At 43.8% G+C, this 21730-nt stretch overlaps 2 protein-coding genes across 2 annotated transcripts in view; one reads left to right on the forward strand and one right to left on the reverse strand.

The window, feature by feature from the left end:
• The window catches only part of STK4 (serine/threonine kinase 4), a 48246-nt gene extending 31746 nt beyond the window's left edge, over positions 1-16500 (reverse strand). The window contains exons 1-9 of the mRNA XM_050907281.1: positions 16430-16500; positions 13530-13610; positions 12542-12670; positions 10490-10604; positions 9784-9948; positions 9207-9374; positions 8489-8626; positions 7699-7827; positions 5208-5394 (exon numbers count right to left, since the gene is read on the reverse strand). Of these exons, the coding sequence (XP_050763238.1) occupies positions 5208-5394; positions 7699-7827; positions 8489-8626; positions 9207-9374; positions 9784-9948; positions 10490-10604; positions 12542-12670; positions 13530-13610; positions 16430-16461 (1144 nt within the window). The 5' untranslated portion in view covers positions 16462-16500. The remainder of the gene's footprint in view (positions 1-5207; positions 5395-7698; positions 7828-8488; positions 8627-9206; positions 9375-9783; positions 9949-10489; positions 10605-12541; positions 12671-13529; positions 13611-16429) is intronic.
• A 218-nt stretch (positions 16501-16718) lies between these two features.
• TOMM34 (translocase of outer mitochondrial membrane 34) lies at positions 16719-21068 on the forward strand. Its single transcript, XM_050907331.1, has 7 exons — positions 16719-16839; positions 16942-17041; positions 17294-17446; positions 18113-18273; positions 18528-18672; positions 19334-19460; positions 19990-21068. Exons 1-7 carry the CDS (start codon positions 16719-16721, stop codon positions 20086-20088), a joined length of 906 nt encoding a protein of 301 aa, XP_050763288.1. The 3' UTR covers positions 20089-21068.
• The last annotated feature ends 662 nt before the right edge of the window (positions 21069-21730 follow it).

Raw genomic sequence — 21730 nt, forward strand, 5'->3', positions numbered from 1 at the left:
TTCCTATCCCCAACCATCACAAATGCAGGAGTGCTTAATAATAAAGTGTTAGGAACAGCAAAAATAGCTGTGTTAAACACATATATCTCTCCAATTTCAGTGTCTCTGAAAATATAAATATTAACAGATTTAACTTTGTCTTAGCGTTAAAGCTTTGTCAAATATTCAGGACAACCAAAGGTGGACAAGTATCCAACTGAGATGCCGGACTTAACTTTTCATCATGCTTCAGTCTGCACAGAACCACTACTTCAATTGCTAGCACACTGCACAGAGGTCCAGCAGCCTACCACTATTCAAACAGAAAAAACAAAAGCCACAGCAAAAACCCCACAACAAAATGACAGCATATACAACTCCTCCCATCGCTCAAAAATACTGTCTGCATGTCCGCACAACTTGATATTCTTTTGTTTAAACTGTGCTGGCCGCTGTTTATGTCAAGGTTGCCAGCAAGGCTGCTATTAAGATAAAAGTCAAAATGTAACGCAGCTGGAAGACTTATCTGTGAAGGTTTGTATTCTCCACACCTCAAGTGTGGCAGTACAACGCTGCTTACAGTTCGAGAAGAATTTAATCAATGTAGGTGTTTCTATAAACAGTGTGGTATCGAAATGCATAACGCTAAGAGTGTTTTATGGTCCAATTATGTCTAAATGGACCAATTTATTTTAAACACAGAACTGTACCACTGGACATTAATAACACTAAGTAGTGGGAAGCTGCTACGAAGAGCTATTGTCTACAGAGAAAAGCAGACACAAAACACAGCCAATATCTTTGACGTACACATGATGTAAACCCTGACAAGATGCAGAGCTATTCTCTACCATACCTGCATCAGCTATTTGGATAACATGCATCTACACTTTTTTGGACAACTACTGATACTACACCACCTATAGCTACCTCAGCTACATACCAGTAAAACTTTATTCAATTATAATATTAATGCAATCACATAAACCTTCTGCCATCCATATTCATTCTGTTGTTCATGCTACAGCTTTTACAGTCATTGTTATACAAGAAAAATCACAGGTTAATTAGTGGGGAAAAAAAGTTTCCCAAGTCTTGGCAGTAACACTTCTCTGGTTTAGGTTTAAGTGTCACCCACTGGATGTCTCACAAAGCCACCAAGACTAACAAGCTTACTCTGAATCATTTTTCTAATAGGAAATTGCCAAGTTTGCATCTTAGCTCATTTAATTTGCTAATGAAACCCAATCTCCCCCCAAAAAGGGAAATATCTTTTTAAAAGGACACAACCGTGCTTAGCAGCATCGGCATGGTAAAAGCATAACAAAACCCAAACCACCTCTAACTGTATTATAAGAATGAAGCCTAGAATTTTTTATTTTAAACATTCACAAACTATTAAGAATTTTTACCTGCACATTACATTATCAAGGTAGAGGCAACAGTGGTATTAGAGCTTCTGGTCTACCTCTGCACCAAACGCTCTACTGAATGCGTGCTGCATTAACAAAAACCCCACACCCACAATTCTTCCACCGTCTCCAGATCCCTCATTCATCTTGACCCAAAAACCAGACAGCCCAACTCACACCACTGTTGGCAGTTCTACATTCTCCAGTGTCGTTTTATTTGGTGCTTAAACAAGCAAGAGGCATTTTAACATAGAAAATAGGACAGATTATAGTACTAGACAAACTAGATCCTATTTCACTTGGATCTGATTGTATTGCAGTGTCCAAGGAAGGCAATACATTTATCTGCTTTATTATAAAATTATGTTCTACTCTTTAAATTGAAGAGACAAACTCGTGCCAAGTTTCCACTATCTAAAGACCTACAGCACATAAAGCAGAAAAAGCAAAAAGAGTAAAAAATGCTGCACTGTTTACTAGCAGTATATATTCTCTCATAGAAAAATTGAAAAAAAAAAAATTATTTCAGACATATTAATGGTTCAAAAGTTATTCCAGCTCTCAAGCACAATGGAAATGTCTGTTATTACAAATCATTGTTCATCTATAGTTCTTCAGCTACTTCCAAAGTTTTCCTGGAATAGTTTAACTGCCATTCATAAGTAATCTGTTAGCAATCGATAAGTAAAATATGTCACAGTGCAATTTAGTATCTGCGGTTTCAGGCAATCACTTGAGTGCTTTCAAAATGTGTAACAGAATATCATAGTGACATTTTTAATGCTGCCTGAGTATTTATATTGAGTGCCCAGAAAAAAGCCAAGCAAATGAAAGAATTTAAGCAAACAGAATTACAGCTCAACTGACTACAAAAGAAAACTTCCCCTACAATGTAAAATACTGGAACTTAAGAATGCTTTTCCTCTGAGCCTGCAAAGTCATGAACTGATTTATGCAAGAATCACTTTCAAGGCTATTGGAAGTTGTTTGCTAGAGATTTCTAAGACAATCCTATCTAAAGCGTCATATTTCAATGCACTATAAACTCTTTTTAGATTAAAAAGAAATAAAACCAACCAAAAACTGGTGAAGACACGGAATTAAGTTTTTTAAATTAGGAGTAAGGGCTAGAACACAAGCTCAGAAGCCTGCAGTTAAAAAGCCCAAGACACCTAGGGAAGCTAAATTCTCCTACTAATGCCATGCAAGAAAAATCAGAACTTTTTTGTTGACTTAAAACAGGTTTTATTGCGAGTTGTAACACAAGCTGCCAAATGAAATATAGACATCTTTAAAAATATGAATCAATGAAGCTTCTTCAAACTCAGTAGTTTCCAAACAGCATTATTACATTTATATTTAAGATTACAAAAAGAACTTCCTCCAGAGAGTTCTGCAGCAGGGTGATGAGCTTTACAGTTCAATCAATTTAACTGAATGTTATCAGAACATGAATATGGAAATGGCAAGCTGAAAAGTGGAGCTATAGGCAATTCACATGAAGGGGAAGCTGCTCAAAGACACTGCCTTGCAGTGCATCCAAGAAGCAAACACAAAACTGCTCTGTGCAGCAGCCAGAATTTCAGAATTATGCTACTGGGGAAGGAGGAGAATAAGGCGTTAAGGAAAAGTTAAGTTTTAGTCTGGTACAATCATTTTCATTAACATCAGATTTCTTGGAATCAAGGTACAAGTTATTAAAATGCAGCACAACCTGCAGCAGAGAGTGCTGAGTGCAGCTGGGTTTCACTAGATACTGCTGGGTGAAACCCATCGACGTGAAAGCAGTACCAGTGCCAACCATCACTTGCACCCAGGATCTCAAAATGCTTCCTCCAGAAGGCAGAGCTGCTCAAGCACTTCTGCTGCACACTCAGCTTTGAATACTGTTACACAGCAGCAGTTGAAGAACAGAGTGTTTTTAAGAAGTCTGAAGTCTAAGGGGGGTTTAAAATAAAACCTCGGCTTTCTAGTCACAGAGCTCTAGAGCTCTTAGAGCTTGTTCTGGAGCTCCCTCTTGAGGTTAGATACTACACTGTATTAAAGACACTGCTATATCCTCATAACTGATTTTACTCAAAATGAGAGTATGTCCTTGCAAAAGAGATATTATCAAAGGCATCTCCTCAAACCTCTGTACACTACTTTGTAGTGAGCATCAGATGCTTTTGAGTTACAAGCGCTGCAATCTTAAAAAGATGGTGAGAAGATAAGCACGTGTTAAACACAGGAAGATAAACTGAAGAGGCACTTTACTTGCACACCTTTGGTAGCCAGTGCGGGAGCACCACAGACAGTAAAACCCCTGTTATTGTGAATCATGAAATGGAACCATACACACTGATGATGAGAAACTAACAGTGTTGTCTATTTGTAAAGAAACTGCAACTTCACTAGGTTTATTTAAGGCCGTTAACACGTCCCACTCTTTGGGTGACCTTTTAGCTGCTCTAAGCATCCGTCTCCTTGCTAGAGCTACCTTGTTCCACAAAACCCGAAGGCATTACTCCATCGTCTTTGTTGCCACAAGCTGCTACATGGGCTGACACCTCTGTTTCTTTAATGTGCTGAATCAGTGTTTGCCAAAGTTGGGAAAACTCTTTAAATGGGTTCTGCTGAAACTTCACTCTCAAAACCAGTGTCTTTCCACAAGCTCTAGAGGGCTCCCACATGGAAGAAGCTTTCAACACAGAAATTCCCGAGAAAAGCATTTTTCCAAACTCCTGTTGAGAATTTTTTCCTCTCCCACAATAGCTAAAGGTTCAAAATCAGATGGCCAAGGAAGTCTTTGGAAGCAGTGCAAGAACCAGAAGAATAAGCCTTGCCTATGATGGTCATATTTCACTACTGCTGAGCCCCCCACTTTCCTCAGTCCTTGAACAAACATCCATGCTGGCCAGCTGAGTCATCTACGACTACTTCTGCCTCAATACTGTTGAGGCTACCCAATCAGTGGGAATGGGTTTCTATGAGAATCCATCATTGAGAAAAGATTTTTTCTTCTAGTCATACTTTTCCAGGGAGGCTCTCCCTGCCATTTCTTTAATCAAAGAAACATTTTTAACCCTTTTCCAGCTCAAGCTGTGAGGTCTTCCACAGACTATCAGGGATCAAAGTCACATCATTTCAAATCTTACATCCTATGACAAGGCTTGTAGTTTTAGTAAGCTTTTCAATTTTAGGGCAGAACGGATTTCAACTCGATGTCTCAGAACAGCAACGCACAGTCTACTCATTTGTCCTTAGTGATTAAAGTGACACTAAAGAAACACCCAAGTCTAGAGAGATGCTAGCTCCTCCCACTGCGTGCCTTGCTGTGCTTGAAACGTGCAAGATACTTGTCATTTCGTAAACATAGCCCTTAATTTGATGCATCAGTTCTGAAACAGACTTGTTTTCAGATGCCAGGTTACAGCTAGATCATCTTCTAAAGCAACACAAATTTTTTGATTAACCCTATGCTAGAGTTTCCCTCCTCTGCATTCTGTGAAAAAGACAAAACAGACAAAAAAGAACCAACAAAATCCCCATACTAGCTAGAATCAGATCTTATTTAATCAGCACAGAAGCTTGTGGAAATTGTGCACAACTCATCAGCTATACCAAGTGCAAGACTAAAAAGAATGGCTTGAAACTTGGACCTAGAAAGGGTCTCTCTTCTCTACTGCCAGAGGGCATTGACCTACGAGTTTTAGCTCCCTACAACCAAAGCACATCACAATAAGCTACCAAAAATATCAAAGCAGGTTGGGAATATATCTCATAGCCCACATTAGGTCCTAAGTAATATTCTAGAAGTTAAACATATTTTCTTACTTTTCATGGTGCCCTCCTCCTCTTCCTCTTCTGTGTTTATGACCATTGTACCCAACTGGGATTCCAAGGTGCCATCATGTTCTATCATTGTGTTGGCTCCATCACTCATTGTGTTGACAGCTCTTATGGTACCAGTTTCATCTCCACTCGCCCTCACCATGGTACCCGAATCGGTTTCATCTTCTTCCTGTACAAGGGTGCCGTAAATACATTTTTACTGATGGTGGTGAAGTCCCACGAAGAATGCCTATATTCAAGGACACTGGCAAGTCTTACTAATTCAGAGATTTTCACAAATACACATAGAAGCGACATTTTGTTTTATGCACTTAGTTCTCTCCCTGTCATCTCCAAACAGGTAATGAAAAGTCTTCATACTTTTCTGTCAGCATGATAAATAAGAGAACAGATAAATAATCAGCAGAAGCTTCTCGATGCAAGTTCTATCTCATTTCTGACCTGGTGACCTGTGTGTAAGACTAGATTACAATACTCATTCAGTCATTAGTGTTTCTGTTCATGTTGCCAGCTTTAACCATTGACCTAACCCCCTATCTCAAGTGGTACAGTTCACTGAGGAGTCATTAGTTATTAGACAGCAACAGGTCAAAGCCTGGAGTGCATGTGGCACACTGAAGAAAAACTATCACCCTATTTTTTAGGAGTCTGTCTTTAACATTTAGGTAGTTTTACTTGCTATAAACTTCAGAAGCACTGAAGAAAAATGAACTGCATTTGCAAATCTTTAAAAAGGAATGAAATAAGTTACCACAGTCTAGTCATTTTTTTCAGATGAAAATTATTTCTTATCTTTGCATTTGTTAACAGGTACTAATATTACAGAAGTTTGAATTATTGCTGTCAAGGCTCAAGAGACTGACTCTGTAGGAAAACACAAGCTCCTGAAACAAATACTGGTAGGACAACTTCCTGGCAGACAGTTATGTTAGCCAGAGGTAGTAGTTTCATTAGGTGCTGCGTGCTTCACTAAGTATATATTGTAACTAGGATTTCATGAAGAACAAGGTCAAAATTTCCACAATCTATTTAGTTTCTTGGAAATGTGGACCAGCTACCCAACTACAAGAACAGAAGTCACTTCCTAGGTTTATAGGCGTTTCTAGGCATCTCACCTTGGATGAGATGCTCATGTTTTGTTATAAGGATTAAGTTCACAGTTCTTTATGTGTGACTATGGCTTACTGATCTGTATTCGTGTTAGAGGCAAAACACAGGCCTCGCACATCAAGCTGTAATCCTCCATCTCAATGTTATTGCAAGAAAGAAGTACACCCCTCCACATTCTGGTGTTCCGTGCATTTTAACTGTTTTGTCAAGGGTGTCCATATAATTTACTTCCCAACCTCAAAACCAATAGCAAGAGGAAGAGAAAACTACATGAGATGTTAATGGAGGAAAAGTAATTTTACATGGAGATGAGTGGGTGAGAGGAAGTAATAAATTTGTTAGCTACACATCATTTAACAAAGGACCACAGCAGAAATTTCCACAACACTTGGGAAGTGCTTGGGCACACTTTTCTGCCAGCAGACATGGAGTAGAGAAGCTTCGGAAAAAACACACACTGACGGAGACCACCCAGCTCCACTACATAGACACCATCTCCCAGCAATGTGACTCCAGATCAGTCAGAAATGAAGAGGAGAGGGTAGGGACAATACTCTTACAGTCAACATCATGGCACCATAACCAGTAAAGTTACTTCCACACTGAATAAATAGGCGGTCCTAAACTGGAAAACTAGATGAACAACGTCTTCAGCACAGATAGTGTGGGCCATGCTGTTCAAGTCTAACCTCTGAAAAGGACTGGCATACAATGCCTTTTGTTGCCCATTTCATTTATTCAGGTTGAAGCAGGCAGAGGCTCAAAAACCAGCTTTCAACATGCTTTCCATATTCACATGCTGTAACCACTGAAACAAAGAGCCCGAACTTAAATTCACAGCAATCCCCTGAACACTTGTCATGCCCTCACCTCAGGTTTCTGTCGGTTGCTCTTGTGTAGTAGAAAGTTTCTATAAGGGGGGTTCTAAAGCACACAATAGTAAACAACACAACATACTTATATAATAGTGCATCACAAATGATATTATTATTTTATACTAGGAGAGCAGTCTAAGACCTGAATCTACAATGAAAAATTCTCATTACTGCATAAATAATATAATCCAGCTGGGAAAATGTATCAAGTCTTTTGCATACACTACTTTGTAGACTTACTCAAGCACAGGTCTCGAGCTACACTATAAGCTAAACAGTAAGCCATACATGCTGGCTATCCCACTCAAATATAAAGACTGAGCAGGAACCAGGCATCAGGTTAAGCAGTCATAAAGTAGAAACTCGAGAACTAAGTCAAATCCCCAGGCAATTGGACAAAATATTGCAAAAACAAAAAACAAAGCAGCTAAGCCTTATGAAAGGAGCAAGAGTTTGGACTTTGTACATGGTTAGTATTAAATACTCACTGAATTTTCTTCATCATCTTGATCTAGTTCACGCTGTTGCGCCTCTTGACGTTTCAGCTTGATATCCATTGCTTCATTAATCAAGTCTCGCAGAATTGACACTCCCTTGGCACTTTTAACAAATGGATGCTGAAAAGTATTTTAAAAACAAGTAAGCACTGCATCCGAACCAAGATATAACAGTAAAACACTTACTATGGCCTACTTCCATCAAAATTAAAGTTTAACTCAATACATTACTAAAATAAAAATCCAACACTTCTGTTCAGCACAGGAGGGAGACCTCCCACCCTCCAAACAAGATCGTGCTCCAAAGGCACTACTGCTGGAGACCTTGGGCTCATTCCCCTCCCACAACTCTACTTACTTCTTTCCTTAGCAGCTTAGCTGTCGAGAACCAATTACACAGATCATCACCATGCCTAGGCCACTCTGAGCAATCACTTTCATTTAGCCTCCCCTTTTTAGTGTTTTAAGAGGCAGTTTCTTGGCAGTGCTGATGAGAATTTGAAAGTAAAAAAAAACAAAAAACCCACAACTCCAAAAGCCAAACAAACAAAAAAACAACCCAGAGAAGACAAAAAGATAGGAAGTTGAAGTTAGACAGGTTCTTAGAGAAGAACTGAAAAGCTGAAGTTGAGTGTAAGATTTTTACAATGAGATATTAAAAAGTAAAATCTGTAGTGAGCAGGAGCAGCAAGAAATGAAACCAACATCTCAACAGACACGCAGCACTGCCTACCCTAGCAAGCCTTCTCTAGAGCTTATGTTCTTGTAAGAAAAGACAGACCTGCAGAAGCTGTGTTGCAGTGGCACGCTGCTCCGGGCTCTTAACAAGACACTGTTTGACAAAGTCCGTAAAATTGTCTGACCAGAGCTCTGGTTTCCGGAATGTTGGAGGCGGATTGGTAGGAATCATGAAAATTGCCTGAAAACAGAAGAATATTCCAGATCTCCAAACAAAGTTTAAAGCTTTTCAACAATACAACATAAATACACACAAACATACACTGGTACTAAAGAACTATAGACATTTCAAGTTTGCTGCTTCTGAAGAGTTTGTGCTGATATTATACACAAATTTTCTCAGAGGGATCAAGTAGCAAGAAATCAGACTTTTCTCACGAGGTGCTTACATTCTGTCTGAGCCATTATGTGCCCCAAAAGGTGTGAATCTGCCATTTTTAAGTCTTAAAAATTTGTGCTTGTGTAAAAAAAACAAACAAAAAAATCACTTTGGATAATACAGCTGAAAATATGTTTCTTCACACCCAACACAGGGAGCTTCAGCTATGTCTTAACAGAAGAGGATCATGATTTTCCTTCCCATGGAGATTCTCCTTCTCAGAGACCTGTTTTTCATTTAATCAACAGTACAAAGAACTGACAGAAAACAAATCATTTATTCTAAATTAAAAGCAAGATGGCATGTTGATATGTTATTCAGCCAGCTACAATAGCAAATCCTTTCCATACAGCAATACATTTTAAAAGACCACAGTCCTTACCCTCATAGGATGAATATCTGCATATGGTGGTTTGCCTTCAGCCATTTCTATTGCAGTGATTCCCAGAGACCAGATGTCTGCAACACAATTATACCCAATTTCTTGAATCACTTCTGGAGCCATCCAAAATGGGGTCCCTATAACTGTGTTCCGCTTTGCCATGGTGTCCTGAGAAGAAGAGCAGGATAAAGATCCAGACAATGGCAATTGTATTAGCCACAAACATTCATTAATGAATTATCACCCTAATTATCTTCCACTTGCATGCACACACATTATTAGATTCAGCAAGACTGGGATACAGAGGGCTGCAAAGAGGAATTGAAACGTGCTTACAGAAGTTACAAATATCCTGAAGAAAACAGCAAATGCTACTGCAAACCATTACTTAGGTATAGCGGCTTCCACAGAGGAAGCTGTGCTCTAATGTGTTGCTGTTTTAGTATCTCATTATGTTGATGTAAAGTGCTAAAAACCAGTTTAGAACAATTTCTCAAAGTCTCCACAAGCACATCACACTCGCATGCAAGTTAAAAAGATAAACCGAAGTGCACACAATCATCTTGGTTTTACTTACTGTAAGTTGTCCTGCCACTCCAAAATCTGCAAGTTTCGCATGTCCCTCTGTATTTAGCAATATATTTCCAGCTTTGATGTCCCTGTGTATTTTCCTCATAAAATGCAGGTACTCTAGTCCTTTCAGCGTTGATTGCACTATTGTAGCAATTTCCTCTTCTGTGAGCTAAAGAAAAGAAGAATTACTGCCAACCTATCAGTTGCTGAGATGTAACACCATTGTGTTTCAGTCTGTTTTCCTGAAATTCTCTAATTGCCATTTAATTGCCTTCACTAAAGGTTGCCATACTAATGGGAAATTAGTTAGCGACTTACAGCATTATGTAGTAGAATTAAATTACAACCAGCATACACGTACACACGTACCATATTTCACATACCAAAACCCTTTCTCAACTAGTAATTCTTATCCTGCAATAACCAAAGTAAGGCAAAGTAGAGTCAGTTATTCAGAATCAGCCTGGGTTTTCAGGAAAGCCAACAAACCTAAATCTGCTCCACCAACTCCATTATCCAGATAACCAAAACTCGATCAACGTAATCAGTTTTCTCATTTTCAGAGGAACAAAGGACCCGCATCTCAAGTTTTGGCCAATGGTTGTGTCAGGCATTGAACACAGTGAGAATCATGCCCAAACTACTCAGCTTCCTTGAGCTGCTGGACACCCATATTTCCCATTCATACATTCAAAGGAGAAGGGACGTACAGTTTTATTTCGTAATCGAATAATATCAGACACAGATCCAGCGCCGCAGTATTCCATGACTATCCACAGGTCTGTGTTCTTAAAATAGCTGCCGTAATATTTCACCACATGAGGACTATGAAATGTGAAAAAAGAAGAAGAAAACAAAAGGTCAAATACCAGTAAGCAGCATAACTGAACAAGCAAAATACACTGCAGAGTCCCTAAGTAAGTTTTAGAAATTCAGAGTTGAAGTGCCACTAAAACCCTGATCAAAAGCATTCCAAAACAGTCTGAACTTGCACAGGGCTACTGCAGTCCTGCCAAGCCTCTTCCCCACAGCGGTGCTCATCTGACCCGCCAGTAAGTCAGTTCAGGGAGCTAAACCGTCTGAAAATAAATCCTATAGAAATAAGGAGCGAATAGCCTTCAATCTCGTTTAGCTCCCTGAACCAGGTTACAACAAGGTCAGTGCTGTGGCAAGCAAGGAGGCAGGACAAGGGAATGAGAAACAGACTGTGGCAGTCCCTGGTAAAGCTGCTGCAGAGCATTTGCCACCAAATGGAAACATTAAATAAGGTCCAAAGTTTGCTGGACAACAGCTATAATGTTCATTAAGAGGAATGTTCCCCCACTACCACGTGCACCTACTTGTTTCTACAATTTAGTCCAGGATGTACTTTAGGAATCCAGTACAATCTAAGACTGTCTCTCACAGTCAGCTATCTGGCTGCCCAAAAAGCAAACCACCTAGTAAAGTATATTGGTCAGAATAACCATCTGTCCTCTGGAAAAGGTAAAGCAGAAAACTAACAGAAAGACCGTTCCTGATTTTATAGGAATGGAGCTAAGGAACAAAAGTACACTTAATCTATTCTCTGCTGAATATTTTCTAATGAAAAAATGTAAAACTAGCAAGTCAGTCACACCACACAGCGTCCCTTAACGCTTGCACAGAAAAGATGATGCTCCAGTGATTCACTCCCTCTGCTGTTCGTAACTCTAACATTTCATTTTAGGCCTTACAATGTTAATATTTAATTTTTTTTAAGAAAGAGACACCTAGTAATGCTCCCCAAGTTACACAGTAAGACTTTTCATGAACAAATTCTTTTAAAGTTACATTTTGTTGTCTGCCACCAGTCACCTTCATTTAAAGATAGTGAGAGTGAAGTGCAATAGAGTAAGTGACTGGGACCATAGTTTTATATTGCTAATGTAATTTATTTTAAATGGTTTTCCATGCCTGAAGTCCATCAAAGTAGTGTTTCTTAAGGCTAGATTCATAATACCAGAAGAAATTAGTGTATTTTAAACTTTCAGCCTAGGACACTTTGAGAGGAGGTCTTCTGCACCCATGAGCTTTTCATTAGCTAAGTTAGTACATCATCTTTTCCCATAAGAAACATGCAAAGACAACCCAGAGAGCCAACCATCAGCCCGCAGAGCTGCCAGCAAGTTATTCTGGGGATGCTCAGATCAGCAGACAGCTTGTACCGCACTAGAACCTGCACAGGCAGAAAATGGCCGGGAAGGACAATTCTGCCACCCAAGCAGATGACAGCATGTAGATTATGCACATGCAAGAGCAGTCATGCATTAGTGGCTCTCATCCACGTGCCCCTTAAAAACAAACAAACAAAAAGCCTCTTCCAACAGCTTCCTATGTCCATACCAAAACTTGTTTAGCATTCATTATCCCTTCGGGCACGGGAACTGCTGTTTTAGCACACAATCAAGTTACCACTGTTCAACAAGTGATGGCGCAGGGGGAGAACCACAGTAACTGCTCACACGCTTGGCTCTTTGCTGGCGGCAAGTGCAAGGTTATTCAACTTAGCTTAATGCTCTCTTGTTGCAAGCTAAATTTTTGTTGTCTTACCTTTGCTTGGATTAACACTACCCAAATGGTCAGTTAACATGACTCAGTTGATACGAGGTAACTTGATCGTACAAGTCCAGCCTTTTAAAAAACATTTAAGGCAACATCATGGCTTTTATTTGATTAAATGCCAGATCATAGACAATACTTTTCTTTGCATACCAATAATGAGTTTTGCAGTATACATTTACCTGTCACATTGCTGCATTATGGATATTTCCTTTATAATCTCTTGCAGGTCAGATTCCACAGGAACTTGTTTAATTGCAACAACTTGACCCGTTTCTTTATGAATGGCTTTGAACACACTGCCATAGGAACTATGAAACAAAATATTAAACAAACACTGAATACAATAACATTCTACAAATGCAAATGTTATGGTTTTGCTTTTTGCAAGCGCAGCCATCAGGTAAATAACTAACTATCCTTCTGCTAAAAATATTTTGTATTTTAATGTAAATAATTGGTCCACTAGCTTCTAAACACTATAATAGTACAAATAAGTCACAGCATACCAAGACAGTCAGAAAAGAGCCAACCATCATTACACTGCCCGTAGCTTTGGAATGGCCTTTTACAGAAATCAAACAAATACGATTCTCTCTTTTTCCAGCATACAGTACCAGCTGAGCATCAGTAAGAACTACAGCTCTGGTCAGAGAGGTTTGCTTGTTCTTGTCAGATATCATCTGTCTTATTTCCAGCTTCTTTACTTACAGCAGCCAGGCAGATTTACAAATCAGTTTTTTCAAATGAACTGCTTAAGAAGGCAAAATGTCACTCACCGGGCGTTCCCATGCTACTCTGCCTTACCAAGTGGCAGAATGCAACAGTTCATTTCCACCACGTGGATCTTCCGCAAGAGGTACCAGGGATGAACTACAAAACCTCTTGAGTTCCCACAGAGCCCTATCAACTCCAGATCGGCATTTTTCAACAATGTTTTAGCTCCCTACTGCTGAGCCATAAGCTACTGTTTGGATTAAGATATCTTACTCTTGGGAAACAAATTCTTTAATCTGTTACTAACCAAACATTGTCACTACGTTAGTACATACCTTTGCAGTAACAGGATCATGACAAAAGTGAAAAATCAGAGACCACTGAACACATACTCATTACATAGATTTGTTCTCAGAGAAACGTACATTGGGCACATCGTAACAGAACACATACCCTTCTCCAAGCTTCTCCAATACATCAAATACTTCTTCAGGTTGTTTGGTTAAACTGTCTTCATCCAACTTCTTCAGCTGCCTGTATATGTAAGAACAGAGAAATTATTACATTTAATTTTACAGCAGTTTGGGCTTTGTTGAAACAGAAGAATAAATAGCACCGCTTAAATGTACGCAAGGCTTAGCATGAAGTAAAGCGATTATGAAGTAAGTTTATTTCACCTGACCAGGAGACTGAATATTATTAGCATCCAATAGCAAAAGAGGACTGGGAATTACAGAGAACAGAATTTGATCAGGCACACAAATCTACAGTTCCTCTTGGTGGAAACACACCTCAGGATCTATACACTGGTGGTCAAATCCCAACACAGCACTGCAGAGTCTTGCAGCCATTGAACATATCTGTTAAAGTTCAATATCTTGTACGGAAGGATACGTACTAAGGCCATGCAAAGGGAACATCATCTTCCCTGATGCCTTAGAGTATGTGTGGAATACATTTGTTGGGAGGAAGGAGGCAATACTGATCTCACTTGTACATTTTTAACATCAGAAGTTCAGATCTTGACTCTGTGGGCCTGGACATATACTAGGAAAATTCTATCAGGGGAAAAAAAAAAAAAAAAAAAAGGAAAGGAAACTGGTATCTGATTCTTTAGGATCTTAATGCTGCTTGGTCCATCCCTCTTTTAAATGGATTGCTAATAAAAGTCAGCTGAAATACTTCCTAGGGGAAAACAAACATGCTATGCACTGTGATCCTTCCCTTCACCCTCCTCGCCCCCAGTACAACTTTCAGGGAGATTCCGTACACAACGCAACAAGATCAAACGCATTTGTTTCAGTCCACCTCTACCACACCGGAGAGCAGTTCACCAAGAAATCTCCTGAAATAGCTAAATAGCTAAGGACTACATAAAAAAAAAGTTCTGAAAACAAAGTGTTTTACTGTCAAACAAACAGTATCCAATTGCCCACAAACAAGTGCTCTTTCATTTCCACGCAAACTAAAAAAAAAAAAAAAAAAAAAAAAATCTGAAACAGCAACAACAACAAAACCCCCACAAAAACCACCCAAACAAAAAAAACTCCAAACTCCCCAAACCAGCTCATACAAGTTTTTGAAACACAGAAACTTATTAGTCTTAGAGTTTTCAAAACTTACTGGTCTCACAGCGAGCAGTATTTAAAATGAAACGTGCGTGGTCACCTGCAACTGCAAGTTACTACTGAAAGCTCCTACTGCTGCTGTTAAAGATCACAACTCCAGCCACAGGCACGCTAATTTTGATACTAAATATGTAATTTCCCCCCCCAGTTTCTTCAGAAACAGAGTGAGAAACCACTCATTGATCCCTGGCTATTATGTTTATGTACAAAAGCCATACAGGAGGAGCAGCTCACACATGGAGTACATACAATGGCTTCCTGAAGCAAAGGAAACATTATAAAGAAGCAGACTCAGGAAGTGGTGAAATACTGAAAGTAGTCACTAGCTTCCCTGCAAAGATAAGCGTTAACCAACAGAATGTTACTTGTCCTTGTGAAAATGTGGAGGGAAGAAGGTGTGGAAAGAGGAGAAAAGGGGCGGGGGGGGGAAAGCATCAGTGACCACACAAGCCGCCATTTCCAAGGAGCCCAAAAAGTCGCAATGCAAGAGGCAGATCCTTCTTGCTGAAGTTACGATGATGCCTAAATTCTATTAACAAAAAAAAAAAAAAGCTTTTCACACACCCAAACACAATAACCAGACAACTATTGTGCTTGCATCAAACTACCTCATTTCTGCTACAGTCCAGGAGTGCAATTACTTTGCGCTGTCCAGTTCGTCCAGCACACTCGCTGCTGTCGAAGACACACTCTGCCTTTTTACTGTATGTTTATACAACACGGATATAACAGCAACACAAAACCAATCTCGCCTAAGTTGTTATTCAGATCTAATCTGAATCACCTTCCAGTTAAACACTGGCATAAGCAATTACAGAATAAAAACCGACTTTTTTTTTTTTTAGTAGAAGATACATTGCTGTTTCGTTTAATGAAAAAAAACTATGCCACTGAAGACCAGAGCCAGCAGCTTCCTTTGTTCGCTGCCGACAGCGTTCCCGGGGACCCAGCTGCAAACCACCGATAGTATTTTGACAGACCGACACTTCATTCAAACTGCCGCCGATCCCCAGATGACTCCCTCCGCAGACCTGCTCCGCTGCAGCCTGGCGTTCAGAGATAGGCGGCTCACGGCTTCGTCCGGAGGTCGCCCCGGAACCCCCCGATCAACCGGGCTCGCACCTCGCCGGCGTGACCGGGCCCAGCGCGGGGCGGCGGGCAGGCAGGCAGCCCCCGCGGGGTGCGCCGAGCCTGGGCACGGCACCGGGAGGCTAACAAACCTCCGCAAAACTCACCCGCAGAGAGAGGCGAGGGAAAAGCGAGCTCCTGGGGGCTCCGCCGCTCCACGGGCACGGGTCAGCACAGCCCTCCCCCGGCACGGCCGCGTTAGCCGGTGCGAGCTTCCGCAGCCGCCGGAGCCAGCGCCTTCTCCGCGGGCTCCGCTATTTCAGTTTAAGCCATTCTTCCAGTACCTGCGCTCGGTGCTGTCGCAGCACGGACCTACCGGCGCTGCCCCGTTCGTCCCGGTGCAAAGCGACTAAGGCCAGCGGCCCCGGCACTCCTCCAGCCGCTGCCTGCCAGCTCGGGGCGACGTGCGCTGGCGGGGCCCCGGAGAGGTGAAGGGGCAGGAGCTCAGCGCGGCCGGCTGCCCCGCTCCCGCCGACTCCAGGCCCCGCGCCGACACCCCTCAGGCCCGGGACGCGCCGGCGACACGGCGGCCCAGACGGCCCGGCCGGACCGCAGCACCCCCGGTCCCCACAGGGATACACCCCCCCCTCCACTTACCGGCGCGGGTTCCGCAGCTGCACCGTCTCCATGGCGCTGCGGGGCAGCGGTCGGTCGGTCGGTCGGTCGGTCGGTCGGTCAGCCGGCCGGCCACTCCCTCACCCCTCCATGGCAGCCCGCCGCGCCGCGCCGCCGCTTCCGCCCGCCGCCGGAAGCCAGCGGGGAGCGCCCGCCCCCGCCCTCCCCCGGCCGAGAGGGGCGTGGTCGTACAGGCCCCGCCCCGCCGCCCCGGCGGAAAGGGGCGTGGCCTCCCCGGGCCGGGCCCGGCGCGGGCGGCAGCGGCGGCGCGATGGCGGCGTCGCCCAGCGCCAGCGCCCTGCGTCGGGCCGGCAACGAGGAGTTCCGCCGCGGGCAGTACGGGCCGGCCGCCGCGCTCTACACCCGCGCGCTGGCGCTGCTGGAGGCCGCAGGTACGGCGCGTCCCGGGCTGGGCCGGGCCGGGCCGGGCCGGGCCGGGCCGGGCGGCGGGCGGCTCCCGGCTGAACACCTCTCCCGCTTGTGTCCCGGTGCAGGGGAGGCCGCCGCCGAGGAGCGGAGCGTGCTGCTCGCCAACCGCGCCGCCTGCCACCTCAAGGACGGCGCCTGCCGCCTCTGCGTGGCTGACTGCAGCGGGTGAGCGGCGGCGGGGCTGGGGGTGGCGGGGCCCGAAGGCGCCCGGCGGGGCCGGGGGGGTGCCCGTTCACTTGCTTCCCCACCGTTAGGTTAGGGCGGGAGGCGAGGCCGGGACGGTGACCGCCCCGGAGCGACACCGGCCTGGCCTGGCCACGCCGCGTCCGAGGCCGGGCCGTGACAGGGCTCCGCAGCCCTGCCCGAGGCCGCCCCGGGCTCACGCCATCCCGGGCGGCTCTCTCCCCTCTGTCGCAGCGCCCTCGACCTGGTCCCGTTTGGGATCAAACCCCTCCTGAGGCGGGCCGCGGCCTACGAGGCCCTGGAGAGGTACCAGCTGGCCTACGTGGACTACAAGACCGTGCTGCAGGTGGACTGCTCCATACAGGCGGCACACGACGGCGTCAACAGGTAACGCTACACCGTGCTCTCGGCGGGTGATACCGAAAGGCTTGGCAATACAGCAGCTTGGTTGGCTGCTTCTGCGAGCCTTGCGTTGTTTCTGCAACCGTGTCGGGAGCAAGCTGGGTCCCAAGCACACGAATGAAGCAACCGAGGCCTCTGATGCTTCACGCGAAGCCTGGCCATGCTCCCTTTGTCTGCTAGCACCCTTAGCTCCTTGAGGGGTTGAGGGCTGGGAATGAATTCCCTGGGACTGTTTCTGCTTTGCTCAGTGCTTGGTTTAAAGGAAATAATGAACTACAAGTTCCAGTGCCCTGTCCTTTAAGCCTCCCTATGCTGTAGTAGGTTTACAGGCTGCTGTAGTCCTTTTCTCTTCCTGGAGCTGTCTGCTTCACTGCATCGTTTGTCAGACCGAGGAGTGACATGCACATTTCTTGCTTGCCTGAGCACTGACAGTCCCCGCCCTTGTCCTATGATATTTTTAGCCCTGCTGACATGAAGAAGGTCCTTTCATTAATGTCCTGTCTGTAGAAAGAACTTAGCTTAGATGCATGTAAAGGGGTTAGCAGAGAGATGCTGTCCTCGATACATGAGCCAGGTTAAAAAGTGACCCTGCTGGGTACTGCACGGCCCATCCAGCCAACAGACAGGGTGACCGCCAGCCCTCTCTTCCAGGATGACTAAAGCCTTGCTGGAGAAGGATGGCGTGAACTGGCGCCAGAAGCTCCCGCCAATCCCCAGTGTCCCCGTTTCTGCCCAGACGAGGTGGAGCGTTCCTTCTGCCGGAGCTCCTGGGGCAAATGCTCCTCCTGCAACTGCGCCGCAGGGAGAACCAGGTGAGAGCGGGCCCTTGGGCCGGGCACAGGGCCCTGTAGCTCAGAAGGGTGATGAACAAGACGGCTGCCACGCCTGCTTGGCGTGTCTGCAGCTGGGGCTGAGGCCTGGAGGAACCTGGGCCTGGTTCTGCCACAGCCTTTTTGGTTGATTCTGGATCCTTTGCTGTCTCTGGTATGGGGATGTTTGCTTTCTGAGAGGCTGCGCTGATCTTGTCAGTTTTATAGCGTTCTGTATTCTTTCATGCTGTTTCCAGACCAGACTGCTGCTGGCATAGAGAGAGCTCGAACTCTGAAGGAAGAAGGAAATGAACTTGTAAAGAAAGGAAACCATAAAAAAGCAGTTGAGAAGTACAGTGAGAGTTTAAAGCTCAACCAGGAATGTGCAACTTACACCAACAGGTACTACTCAGCTCTTTGCCCAAGTACTTCTTGGCCCTTTATAAAACCCACCGTGGTGCTTCTGACAGAGCTATCTAATGTTTGCTCCCAAACAAATGAATAAAACAAAAACACCCACACATGTTCGCCCAAAGTGCAGTCTTCCCTGTAGTTTGTATAATGTTCTTTGATCAGGTACTGCAAAAACCCTTGGAGACACTCAGCTTAGGGCTGCTAAGGGATTTCTCCCTTTAATGCTTGTCTGCCAGGACTCTTATTTTGAGTAGTGTCTGCTGCCCCATGAACCATAAATTGCAGGCTGCTATACTTAAAGACTCAAAGTACTTCTAAGGCAATTGCAGCAAGCAGAGCATATTCTGGACTGGTATAGATAGGAACCTGCATCCTTGAAGGGCAGGTTCTTAGCTTTAGAGCAGGTTGCTCTAAAAATCCTCTCTTTTTTTTTTTTTTCCCCTGACTGAAAAACTGTTTCCTTTTTCCCCTCCTTTTAACTGAAACAAACTTGAACTCAAGAAGTAAGATGACATAACATATGAGGATAAATACTGTTTTTGGAGTCCAGCTTTGTGTTGCACTGGGGTTGGCTGAGATCTGCTACGTATGTTGCAGCAGTAGATGCTGCTTTTAGCCAAAGGTCTCTAACCAGGTATCTGTGTTGCAGAGCTCTCTGTTACCTGACTCTGAAGCAATACAAGGAAGCAGTACAGGACTGCACGGAAGCTCTGAGGTTAGATCCTAAAAATGTTAAGGCACTCTACAGACGTGCTCAAGCACTTAAAGAACTGAAGGTAAGTAAGTCAGGAGTTTTTGAATGGTTTTAGGCTAGGACTAGAAGCCTGTTCATGCATGATCAGGGCCAGAGACGCCCTTTAGAACTTGTTTCTGTGCTAGACAACATCTGCCATCAGATAGCTGAGACCTGTATGGATGGAGGGGGGATTTTCTTTCACATCACTATTTGCTGTTTGGATCTCGTGAGTTTCTCAGCATCAGGTCCTGTTTCTAGAGATGCTGAAAGCAGCTACATGTTGTGTTGAGCTTTATCTTTTTGTGTCTGGTGAGAGATTCTGTAGGCAGTACTGGACGACATACTGCATTGGTGTTGGACTCAGAACGCACTTGAGTGATGAAATTGTCTTCTCAGCCCTAGTTCAAGCATGTTTTAGAACAGCTGCATCAATGCCAGTGCTTAAGCGATTATAGAGAGGGAGTCACAGGCTTAGTTGTGTTGCCTTTGCCTCTGTTGCTGGGTAGTAATTCTGCAGCCTCAGACTGCATTTTTAATGCACTAACGCTTAAAAAATATCCTCCTTCTAGGATTACAAATCAAGTATTGCCGATATCAAGAGCTTGTTGAAAACTGAACCAAAGAACACAGCTGCACTGAGATTACTGCAAGAACTGAACAGAGCCTAGGGTAACCAAGCAACAAGGAAAGCTTTGTTATCTACTGCAGAAGAAAGCTTTTTCCCTTCTGATGTTGTTACAGGGACCAATCTTAATGCAGGATCGGTATTGAAATCTATCTTCCACTGCTGCTGAGATGTAACAGGTTCTGTGCCAGCACAATGAATGTTAAGACACACAATTTGTATCAAACTATTATCTGGCTCTAAGATCATTCAAAGTCTTAATGCCCCTCCCCGAGAGGCATATAGGTTAACTTCCCTGGTTGAAGTCAACTTGCCTATAACTATTGGCCTCAGGGACTCTTTCCATGTTGGCTAAGATGCATGTGAAGTGGCTATTCTCATTCTGAAGAGCTACAAACAGATTTTTTTTTTTCTCCTTATTCAGGTGACAGTTTTGCTGCGTTTGTGCTGCTATTACTTAAATAAGGTTGCTGCAGGAACTGCTGCAGTTGCCCTCGCACGACGTACCATTCTTGTAACAGAGGCACAGTTACTTGCACAGGGCCGAGCTTGTTCCCTCTCCCACTTGACGCCTGCTGGCCCTCAGCTGAGTTTCTGCTGCTTAGTGTGGCTGGGCAGATGTTTACAGTAGCAGCTTTCTTTTATTTTTAATTATTCTGCACATTTAAGAAAACAGCAGCAAGTTAAGCCTGCCTTGTTACACTGTGCACTACTTCTTTCAGATTCTGGGTGCTTGGGAATTTTACAATTGTTTTTTGTGTTGTTTTTTGTGTTGTTTTTTAAAAACCACTTTAGCTCATCTGTGCCTTTTGGAGCAGTTGCTACAGGGTGTTACAGGGAGGAGGACATGCAGTAACATCCCAGCTGAGGTCTGGCTCAATACTTCAATGCATGTTTATACTATTTGATCTTCTCCTTATCTGGTATTGATGGCACTGACTTAAAATGGTAAAGAGATATTTGGAGTTATTCTATGAACTGTTAAAACGAGTTCTCATTAAAGCCATGTTTATTTTCACTTTAGAGCTGTGGTTTTTTATGTGATGGATGGTATAGGGGAACTGGAACACTTTTTTTAACCACTTTACTGTATACTGTCCCCCCCTTTTCATCAGAGGACTTCAAGCGCTGCAGTACAGTGCCTTGCTCTGTCAGATAGTGACAGTACATCAGGGTTTCTAAACATTGCTTAGCCTTGCACACTGTGCATGGGTAGAGTGCTTTAACTAGTAAGGCAAGATGCTGGACAACACTAGACCTGAGCCAACTTACAGTACAGACCAGGAGACAGAAGCTAGCCCATAAGTCAGGGTTCAAATATCTTTGTTTCCCACCTTACTTCTCCCCGCAGTAAGTGTTTCAGGCAGGTACCCCACTGAACTGAATTTAGAAAGCAGACAATCCCTCTAATGCCATTAAAGACAAAGACTTCTTACCTTAGCCTGACATTAAGTAGCTTTTTCTAGGTCCCAGGGCTGTACTCCATCAGCTGTAATGGGCCAGGGCTTGAAACAACTCTTCCCTGAGGGGCACAAATGCTCCATTCACTCCACTCCCACTTCCAAGCGCGGCAGCTCCATTGATCCACTGATCGGCAACCAGCACTTGGCCGACCTCTTAGTGAGTAAGTGTGATGGATTTCAGGGTGGGGAAGCACAGGCCAGCAGTACACAGATAAGCAGAGC

Source organism: Gymnogyps californianus, chromosome 17, assembly GCF_018139145.2.
Source record: "Gymnogyps californianus isolate 813 chromosome 17, ASM1813914v2, whole genome shotgun sequence".
NCBI lineage: Eukaryota > Metazoa > Chordata > Aves > Accipitriformes > Cathartidae > Gymnogyps > Gymnogyps californianus.